Here is an 11282-nt window from a genome sequence, read left to right on the forward strand (position 1 = left end):
CCACAAGAGCAATAAATGCATTTTACAATAAATTAACACACCTGATCTTAAAAAAAAATAACAAATGGGGCTCGAAGTGAGACAAAAGAACAATTTGCTAACTTGCAGAGCAAAAGTCCGCTAGCTTAAATGCTATAAATTGCTAAGGTTTTTTTTTTTTTTAATTTTTTTTTTTTTTTTTTTTTTTTAAACAATGCTCTTAACAAGTCGTCCAAACACATATTCCCACAAAAAAAAACAGCTAAATTACGACTGCATGAACAATCATATTAGCTCAAACAAAAACTTACAATCTCATGTTGGTCTTAACAGGGAGCAGCTGGATCCAGCCATGTCAGATGTGTTATGTCATATTCACTGTTGCCACTCAGGGGCTGTGTATCCACCCAAATCAATAAAACTAAAAGCAAACACTTTACAATCAAACCATTACAACGCCACTCTAATTAAGCGAATCCTCGAAGCAGCAAAGTTTGATTCGAAGCTTTTTTCTTATCGAATTACTCGAGTGAATCGATTAATCGTTACAGCACTATTCAGCACAGACCTTTAAAGGCTAAAGCAACGTTGCGTATTCTCTCTTGCCAAGATAAGAAGATAAATCTTACCGTGTGTGTCTCAAAACAAGCAATAGGGAGACTGGAGAGGACACTAGTGGGTGAGTTGGGGGAGGGCGCAGCACGTCACATGAGTGACACAACCAGACACTGCTACGATGCAGGCTAACTACATAAAAAATGTCCTACATTGTGAACATGTGATGGAAACTATGGCACATTTTCGTCTAGTTCTCATCTCGTCAGATGAAAACTGGCATTCGTGTCATTATATTTTAGTCTTCCAAGACATGTTTTTAGCTTGTTATCGTCTCGTCATTGTCATGAAGAAATTGTTCGTCAAAGAAATATTTTCGGCATATAGTCATCGCAAACACTGATTGAACCCACTAATTTTAGGGAAAATAATCATTTTCCATTAAAACCCCAATAGAAATTCATCCATCTTGCTAGCCTACCTCCCTGTTTAGTGCTCTTTTTTAATAGCAAATTTTATAACCGAACATTATACTAAACATCATGATCTCAACTCTACAGCAGCCGCTTGGACTCTTCTGACAATATTAGCCAGAGCAGCTCCCAGCTCAGCTCCGAGCCCGAGTCGGGCCATCCCCCGGATGTATGCCTCCATTCCAATTCCATTCTTCAGGAAAGCCAACCACCTACGTGCGACAAAGAAGAAGCTGAGAAACCTACACCAGAAACAGAAGGGCAGAGGGACTCCTTGCACCTGCAACCCAAAACTGTCAAAATTTGGGACAGTGACGAAAACAAGACCAGAAGTGATACCAGGTATGATTAGCTGAACTAGCTGTGACTCAATCATAAAAAAATTTTTTTTTTAAATTTAATTGCCATTATTTTGACTGTCGTATAAAATGTTTATTGGTCTGTATTCGTGAAATAGGTATATATAGAATATATGATGTATTTTTGCTGATTTTTATCTCCACCAGTAGGTGAAACCTACAGAAGCGGAGGTCATATATTAGGTTCCGTACAGGGCTGCAACTAACGATTACAGTGGTCCCTCGTTTTTCGTGGTTAGTGGGGAACCCAGGAAAATCAAAAATCCGCAAAGTAGAGGCGGCGCTTATTTACATAAAAAAAAAAAAAAAAAAATTAATTTCGGGTGTGTTCAATGTATTCATTCAAATTTAACAGTATTGGAAAGAGATACTGTACATATAAGATATGTTGTTTCCCCCCCCCCCCCCCCAAGTATAATTAAAAAAAAAACAAAAACAAAAAAATCATTATATAATTTAATTTTAATAATTTTAATAAATTGTTTTTAAGCACTAATAATGTAACAATTATGATATAAATGAGATCACGATCCCTCATTTTTTGCTTTTAATGGGTACCAGAACCTGCCGCAATAAGTGAAAAACCGCAAAGTAGCGCCCCCCCCTCCAAATACAAGACATGTTTTTTTTTCTTTTTTTTACCATTTTCCCCAGAGTATAATTTAAAAAAACATTTTACGTACCTGTATTTTTCGGACTCTTAAGTCGCACCAGCTGAAAAATGCGCAATGAAGAGGGGAAAAAAAAAAAAAAAAAGTCGAGTATAAGTCGCATTTTTGGGGGAAATTTACTTGATAAAATCCACACACATAGAACAGATATTTCATCTTGAAAGGCAATTTAAAATAAAAATACAATAAAGAACAACATGCTGAATAAGTGTACTGTATGATAATGTTACATGATGCATGAACAACGAAATGCAATCGTGGCCGGTATTTTAACGTAACATAGCTATAAAGAGTTATTCAGATAACTAGCATAAAGAACATGCTAACAAGTTTGCCAAACATTGAGTGTCACTCCAAAAACACCAAAATAACATGTGAAATGAAATAATAATGTGTTAAAAATGTCACACATATCTCGCTCCAGAGTATAAGTCGCACCCCCAGCCAAACTATGGGGGGAAAAAAAAAACTGCAACTTGTAGTCCGAAAAATACGGTATATGTATTTTTTGATAAATGTTTTTAATCACTTTAAATGTAAAAATTATAAGTTTTAAACATTTTACTGTCCGAAAGAATTATTTTAAATAATTTATTTTAAAATTAATTTTGAAGAAACAAAGTAGACACCCAATCCATTTAAAAAAAAAAAAAAAATGCATTTCTTTATTAAAGGCTACATTGAGTGTCCACTCAAATCTGCTTCAGCTGCTCACTTACACACAATGAGTTGCCACAGCAACTGTTTAACAACTTAAATGATGATTGATGCATGAGGCGCTTTTAAGGTCGAGTCTCTGGCAAGATGAAAGCTTAACCGTCTGTCAATCATCGTTTACTTTAATAAGCAACTCCAGTTCACTCTCTGATGAACAAAGAGCAGGGAGAGGGAGCGAGCGTGAGACAGCAAAATTGGCTTGGGACAGCACATCAGTATTTATTTATTTTTAATTGAAAAAAAAAAAAAAAATCCACGATGGACTGAGGGCGTGAAGTTTTAAGCGCAAAGTAGCAAGGGATCACTTTATATCAAAGAAAACAATGATTTGTACATGTATACGTGCATACATCTTAACATTTTAAAATAAATTACTGTCTTTATGATTTTAATTGGAAAAATAGCCACGATGGACTGAGAGCGCGAAGTTTGAAGCGCGATATAGTGAGGGATCACTGTATTTTCAGAATCAATTAATCTGACGATAAATTAAACGATTAATCGATTAGTCTGATAAATTTCACTTTTTTTCAATTACCTTCACAATTTAATTTGAAGTTGTTTTAGGCATGTTGTAAATAACGACAAAATGAATGACTAGTTCCTTCAAAAATAATGTTTAATTATGGCTTCCTGACTTAACTTTCGTCTACAACTGTACTGTTTTAAGTACATAAAACCTTTGAATAATAAGTTTTAATTAGTAAGTTTTTAATAAAGGTTCTGAATAAAAACATAAAAAGAATTTCTCAATAAGACAAAGCTCCTGTTCAAAGTAAAAAAAAAAGTGCTGATTGACATTTTTTGTTTGTGTAAAGCGATGATATAAATTGTGTCAATGACTGATTTATTTTCTTAAAGTAAACAACAAAATTGAATGAGGAGGTAGATTGTAATGAATCAGTTGTCTTTATCAAACAGTTGTTCATGAATACAAAACAAATCCAATTTCAAAGCACTTGTATGACAATTTACAGTTGTCAGAGTCAGATTCAGAGATTTATTCGTCATTCACACCAGCTCTCACAAGATGACAACAAAATTCCATTCAATGAGTGAGCATCGGGCCGCTGCAGACGTTCCGCACCGCCAATTTCTCTCTCCAGAAATTACAGCGCAAGTTACAAGTAGAGCAGTTACAGAAGTTGCAGTACACACATATATCATACAACATAGAAGGGATATGACACGACGCACAGGTCACGTGCAGGATTTTTTTTTTTGCGAAGAAAAGAACTACCATTCATGGCTAGGGGGGGTGGGTGTCAGTGCTAGTAAGAAAAAAGGCGGTGGCGGACTGGAGGGGGGGCTAGTGTGTGAGTGTGTGTATGCACAAGTGTATCAGTATTTGTACGTGTCTGTAGACCAAATAAGAGTCGCAGGGCCCTGCGACCGGCTTTGGGAAGAGAATCAAGGGCAAGAGATAGGCTCTATCCAGGAGAAGGAAGGGGTGGGATAAGGGTGTCCGGGAAAGGGAAAGGAAAATTAAAATCGAATTAAGCCGAATAAGTAATTTAAAATGTCCAAAATACAGTTGGTCTTCAGTCAAACTCCTCAGGACGTAGGTGGGACCTCAGGTCCCTGAAGTCATTGCCAATAGTCGCGGTCTGCCTCGACAGTTCTGTCACCTAGCGTCAGGTAGCATCCACTTTTCTCCATCCTTCCTCGGACCGAACCGTGAGTCCACGGAACCAGTTCTCGACCTGAGCCTTGATGCGGTCCTCCAATGCCTTGAATCGCACCGTTTGATCCGTGGACAATTTTTTGATTTCCTTGAAAGCTGCCGTCTTGGAAACTTTCCGGTAGAGCAGCGCACCTAAGCCAAGCAGAAGGAACCCCACGACCGTCACGCCAAACAGCCAAATATCCTCGAAATCTTTCACAGATAGGACAGTAAGACACGCTGGCTTCCAGTGATCCCATGAATCTCTCACATATCCAGCGGCGAAGGTACCATCTGGGCCAGACGGCTCTCCTGGTGCACCGTGTCTTGTTGAAAATATCTTGTCAATTGCGCTGAGAGAGTAACTAATCAGATCCATTTACATATGGGAGACCAGCAACAGTTGATCCACAGAGGAAATACAAAAAAAGCAGACAGAGTAGACTGACGAAGACAGCGAGCACCAGGAGCAGGGAGGAAACACGTCCGCCCCCGTCGAAGGCAGGAAGAAGTTTGAGTTTGTCTTGAAAGGAGACTAAGCTGTTATACAGTATGAACGAGTTTATGTGTGTGGTTTCTTTATAAAAATTGAGACAAGTTTAATATCTAACAACTTAAGTGCTAATATGCTTCTTAAAAACAGTACAAACGGACACTTAAGACACTGATTAGCATAATCGCTAACTAGTTTAGCGCTCCATGCAATGTAGTCACGTCCCATCAACAAAAACCACAAAAAATACAATTGTCTTCACTTACTCACCTCTGACAGAGGCACACTGGATCAAACAACACAAAAGACACATTCAACTCTTCGCAATATTATTGATTCAGCAACCCAACCTGAGTGTAGCAGATGAGCAGTGAACTCTCTTGCTTTAATAATAGTCCTTGCCAACATGGCAACAATTGCTGAGGTTCTGCATCAGCTTTCTCAGGATTTAATAACGGACATGTTAGAGTTAGCAGAACACGTTGATGCAGGAAATCCGAATCCTGAGCACGTGGCTTGCAATACACAGCGGTTTATCGCGAGAAACCGCTCATGCAGAACATCAGCAATCACTGCCTTGCTTCCATGTTGGGAAGGAAGGAGCATTATCGTGACTCCAGACATGTAGTTTGACTCACTCAGAGCTCGCTCAACTAAAACCCCGCCTAGTTATCGCCCGCCCACTGAGTTTGATGAGCCAATGACAGATAAAATTATTTCATGCGGTCTTACGGGGAACAAGAGTGCAAGAATGAAATAAATAAAAAGTGAAATAAATAAATAAAAATTGAAATAAATAAATATATAAAAATTTAAGTGAATAAATAAATATCGAAATAGAAGCATTGAAAGGCACTTTTAATTATTTATTTAATTGTGTATTTAATTTTGTGCACTCCTGGTCCTCCATATTCACCATCGGTTACGTTGTCATATGATATTGTTATAGCATCAATTAGATTCATTACGTCATCGCTATTAATCCTTCGCACAGCTACTGGAAACACACATCCAGTTTAGTCTGACTGCAAGCAACCGGGAGATCAGGAATTTACGACCCTCAAGGGAAATGTGGTCTGCCATTAAACAAGACACCACCACTTTTGTCCACTGGTGTCACACAAATCACAGAAAACTGAAAGTTATCTAGTGTTGCTTTAAATTTAGGGTAGTAAGGTCAGAAAATGAATTTCGCAATCACTCAAAAAACAAATAAAAGGATTATTATCAAACTTGCAGGATATGTTTGCAATATGAAATGGAAGAGGTAATTTTGGGGTCATGAGGTCAAAGGTCACGGGTCAGACAATGAATTTCATGAAAACTCGAAAGAACTAATTAAAAGACTATCATCAAACTTGCAGGGTATGTTTGTAATATGAAAAGAAAGAGGTAATTAAAATCTGAGGTCAAAGGTCGTAGGTCAAACAATAAATTCCACAAAAACTCAAAAAAACTAAGAGATTATTATCAAACTTGCAGGATATGTTTGCAATATGAAATAGAAGACTTGATTAAATTTTGAGGTCATCAGGTCAAATGTCACAGAGGTCAGAAAAGGAATTTCTCGATAACTTGTTTCACACTTAAAAGGAGTGCCCACTCTTCCAAATAAAGCAATGCTTTAAATTTGGCTACTTAGGTGGAGGTATACTCTTTCTGAGTGCTCCTCTCGTTTTCCACTGTATCGATTATCAAGGTTGTTGTATCATGATACTGTCAAAATCTTATGTCAAGCCGGTAAAATGTTAAATATTGTTTTCTGTCTTCTGGTCAGTGTGTCACTGGACGATCCCCCTCTGTGTTCTCCTTCAAAGATTCACTGGCTCAAAGCATACTACAAAGTCAGGGCCAAACTCCTCCAGGTAAGACTTTTACTCTGTCTATTTTGCTCCCCCATCGCCATCCGGTATCATTTTCAGTGTATCTTCCCTGCAGCTCGGTTGACTTTCTGCTCCCAATTTGCTCTTGTTTGCGTTTGGCCTTAGTGGCGATTGTGTTGTACGTGTGTTTTTCAGGGGAGTGGGCGACTCATTTGTGGATTTATCTTGACTTTTTGTGTATCTTAATTATAGGTGTGACAGTATATGGAAATTGTGATATTTCACGATACTTTGTATCCCAAAAGGTTATTGATATGCTCCTGCCATGAATCGATATATCGTTTTAAACGGGTGTCACTTTTGGGGGGAAAGAAGGAACCAACAGGTTGCTATCAAAATCTTCAACTACAATAGTTTCAATGCAAGCACGTTAGTTGCCACTGATGGCACTAGACATCCATTCCATTGTGACTGTGAGAGGCAAATGAACGAATGAAATCAAAGCATTCACAGTCACTCTTCCCGGTGTGTTGGGGGCAATTACTAGTCACTTCCTGTTCATTTTATGCCCCAAAATGGACAGGAAGTGATGGAAAATCAAGAGGAATTGACCTGAAATGCCTCCAAATGACCCTTTAGCTGCCATTGACGTCCAATCTATTTAAAGAGGGAGAGATGTAGAGCTGTCCCGACTAGTCGATGTAATCGATGTCATCGATGACGTAAATGCGTCGATGAGCACAACATCCCGTCGACGGTTATGGAAGGGTTAAAAAATATATGCGTGGAAAGTTGAGAATGTCGGACGTTCAGTATGCAAACGGGGAAAGCGCGTGGCCAACACATTGACTTATTTCAACGAAACAAAGGAGGTACACTGTTGTGTCCTGTCTCGTCAATGCCGAGCTTGCATACCAGGATGCACGTGGGCTGTGAATGAACACCTAAAGCGCTGTCACCGGTTGTAATTTTGGAAGATCAAAGGAGACAACAAGCTGGCAGATCGTGAGTCCATCTAACTATCTAGCGACATGTTTTTTGAAGTTGCTAAGCCTGTTGCGATATGCAATGAGTCCATTTATCGCACAGTAAACAAAAATGAGAAGGGTAATTTTCACGGCTGCGTTTTATCGTGGCGTGTGTGCATACAATTGTGCGTCCATGTGTATGGCATATGAGACTCCAGTTCCTTCCACAGATGTTTGTTGGTCATCAACACGCTATAGAATTAAAGTTCAGACATACAAAATAAGGAAACATCTCGATACGACACTGTAAACGTTAGCATTGCTACATTGAAGCTAATGGTGAAAAAACAACCTACTTTAACCTGTTATAAAACATTGGCAATCTTCTCCAAAACACAAAATTGCGGTTAAAAGGTGACGCTTCAAACATGAAAAATTGCTGGTTAGCAGCATTTGCAAACTAAAAAAGAAAAAAAAAAATCTATTACTGACACCACATGCAATGACGAAAAGTGCTTTTTTTGCGGAGTGTAAAGCATTTGACCTCATTGTTTATTTGTGATTTATGATTGTTATTTATGTTTGTTTGTACTTTAAGAAATAATTTATTTGTTCGAAAATGTTTTTGTGAATTAATAAGCGTCAACAAAAATTTCATTGCTAAATTAGTATTAAGAAAAAAAATTATCAGATAAGTCGACTAATCGTAAAAATAGACGGACTATAAGTCGCACCTGAGTATAAGTCGCACCAGCCATAAAATGCCCAACAAAGAGGAAAAAAACATATATAAGTCGCACCGGAGTATAAGTCGCTTTTTTGGGGGAAATTTACTTGATAAAATCCAACACATTGAACTAAGATAAGATAAGATAAGAACTAAGAAATAAGATAATAAAAATTTCATGTCACCTTGAAAGGCAATTTACTATAAAAATACAATAGAGAACAACATGCTGAATAAGTGTACAGTATGATAATGTTACATGATGCATGAACAACAAAATGCGAATATACTGTCCTCACCAGGACGCTACGGCTTGGTTCTGGCTATACAGCGAGTTAAACTCCCAAATGACGATGCTTGACGTCAGTATAATTTGCTGACTTTATTTTGGCCGTCGTTATGACACCATCAATTGAAGAGTGAAACTAAAAATAGAAATCATACCAATCAATTTCGTCCTCGATACCAAACAGGTTCACATCAACGTAAATAAATGATCATTAGCTGCTATTACAGCAGTGACACAGACGGTTAGGATGCGTTCGCTAGCATTAGCACATCGTTCAAACAACCACACAGCTGGCTCTAAGTGTCCGATCGCGGGTGGAAAACACACAACAACAACAAGAGTAAAGATGATACACACAGACGTTGTCACTGTAGAGATATTTTACAAGCATTAACAATGAACGTAGGTTCGCAGCCGTGTTTCGCTCTCTCTCTCTCTCGCCCACTTGCTCAGACGCTCTTCTTTGCGTAAACAAGTCCGAGTGGGCCCCTACTTGTGCGTGAAAGCGCCACAAACTAAAAGCATGCATTTCAATATAAAAAAGTCAATAATACAATTGAACACACATTGCTAAAGGCAGAACGCGAACGTGGCCATAGCAATTAAGTTATTCAGAAAACTATAGTATAAAAAATATGCTAACAGGTTTACCAAACCATCAGTGTCACTCCAAAACACCAAAATAACATGTGAAATAATATCATAATGTGCTAAATAATTTCACACATAAGTCGCCCCTGAGTATAGGTCGCACCCCCAGCCAAACTATGAAACAAACTGCAACTTATAGTCTGAAAAATACGGCAATAGGGAGAAAATTAGTTGTTTGGGACAGCCCTAGAGAGATGTTCATTCGCTGCCCCCCTCCGACTCGGCAACAATATATTGGCGAACTTTGCTGTACGTGTCTGTAAAGACAGTCTTTGTTTAATATGTACAAGTGGGGATAGCAAATCAGCTCACCCAAATTGCTGCCAAATAACAGATCTGTATGGTATTGAAGCCGCAAGCCACCTTCTTAAGTTTCTGGCTTCTCTCACGAGCAATGATCCTGGTGCGCCGCAGCTCCCATTTTTCATGCAGTGTGGGGGAGGAGTGGAGGAGGGGGCTGCTAGCGGCAGAGTTTAGTTTTCAAGGCAAAGCTGCGCCGGACATTTTAGCGAGAGAGACGACAAAAATAAATTCGGAAAATACATTTTGGGAGCTTCTCATTTGCGTGTTGAATTGAAGAGGGCGTATAGAACGGTTTGATATAAAACAGAGTGTTGTTGCATACTTAATAGATTGGACATCTCGTGCCGTCAATGGCCCTGAAACTAGAGTGTTCACAGCCAGTTGTCCTGGCTTTGTAGACATTTACATGCCACTTCTTGTTCATTTTAGGGCATTTACAAGTCACCTCATGTGTATTTGGAGTCACTTCCTTTTTATTCGGGGACATTCCTGGGTCATTTCCTGTTCAGTAACCCAAAATGAACAGGAAGTACGCTAGAAATGCCCCAACAACAACAGGAAGTGACTGAAAATCAACAGGAAATGACCTGAAATGGCCCTAAAATTAACTTGTCAATTAACTAATTGTCTGCCATGAATTGCTGTACTGTAGATGTCCAATCCCAATCCATTTGAAGTGGGAGGATGCAACTCTCCCACTTCAAATGGATTGGACATCTACTAGTGATGCAGAAGGATGGAAAGAGCTTGCTTTTCTCTTTATTAGTTCTATTGTAGAATATCGCAGAAATGATTTCCTGACCCATGTATCAATAATTGTTGTATCGCCATATCGTTACATCATCGTCATAGTGAGCCTTGTATCTCAAATCATATCATATTATGATTAATTAGTCATCCAAGATAATAAGTAAATGTATGCAATTAAAGCTTCCTATAACAAGTCCATCCCCTTGTTATTACCTGTTGCCAAGCAGTTGATCGTCGTATTTTTGTGTGAGTGTGTGTACACAAAAATTACTTAGCTAATTTCCGGAATAACTTTGAGAGAGAGAAGGAAGGTGGGAGGAAGGGTGCGGTGATATGGAGGGGTTGAAGGAAGAAGCCATTACATTTTGGTGTGGATCCAAGTTTTTTTTTTTCCACTTTTGTTAACATTTTTTCCTCCTGGCAGACATCCGCAGTGCAAGGCTGAGTGTCTCTTGTTCTGAATAAATGTAATTTTGCTGGATGGATTGATAAAAATAGACCATGTAAGGCTGTTTGGGTGAATGTTGGACAAAAATATGGATGGATGAATGTATTCTTTTAAATGGATGGCATGGATCTTTTCTTTACCATTAGTACACGTCCGATCCATTTGAAGTGGGAGGGTGGCAGCGAATGAACGCTCGACATTATGGCCCCAGTGTTGTTTTTGGCAGCCCTTTTCATTTTCATCTTAGTCATTTGGACGAAAATACTTATTAATCTTAGTCAAATTTTAGTCATTTCAACTTTGTTCGTCTTCGTCTAGTCCTGGTCATTGAGAACAGTTATGCATCCACAAGATGGAGCTGAGCTAAATGGAATGTCATGCCATGATTAACTAATATTGATTCATATATATAA

At 38.5% G+C, this 11282-nt stretch overlaps 1 protein-coding gene across 3 annotated transcripts in view; it reads left to right on the forward strand.

Moving 5' to 3' along the window:
• LOC130912784 (uncharacterized) overlaps nt 1-11282 on the forward strand; it is a 239286-nt gene that overhangs the window by 76846 nt on the left and 151158 nt on the right. For all 3 annotated transcript variants that reach the window (XM_057830826.1, XM_057830828.1, XM_057830827.1), the window contains 2 exons: nt 1095-1349; nt 6688-6775. In XM_057830826.1, coding sequence (XP_057686809.1) covers nt 1095-1349; nt 6688-6775 — 343 coding nt within the window. The remainder of the gene's footprint in view (nt 1-1094; nt 1350-6687; nt 6776-11282) is intronic.

The sequence above is a fragment of the Corythoichthys intestinalis genome, chromosome 3 (genome assembly GCF_030265065.1).
Source record: "Corythoichthys intestinalis isolate RoL2023-P3 chromosome 3, ASM3026506v1, whole genome shotgun sequence".
Lineage (NCBI taxonomy): Eukaryota > Metazoa > Chordata > Actinopteri > Syngnathiformes > Syngnathidae > Corythoichthys > Corythoichthys intestinalis.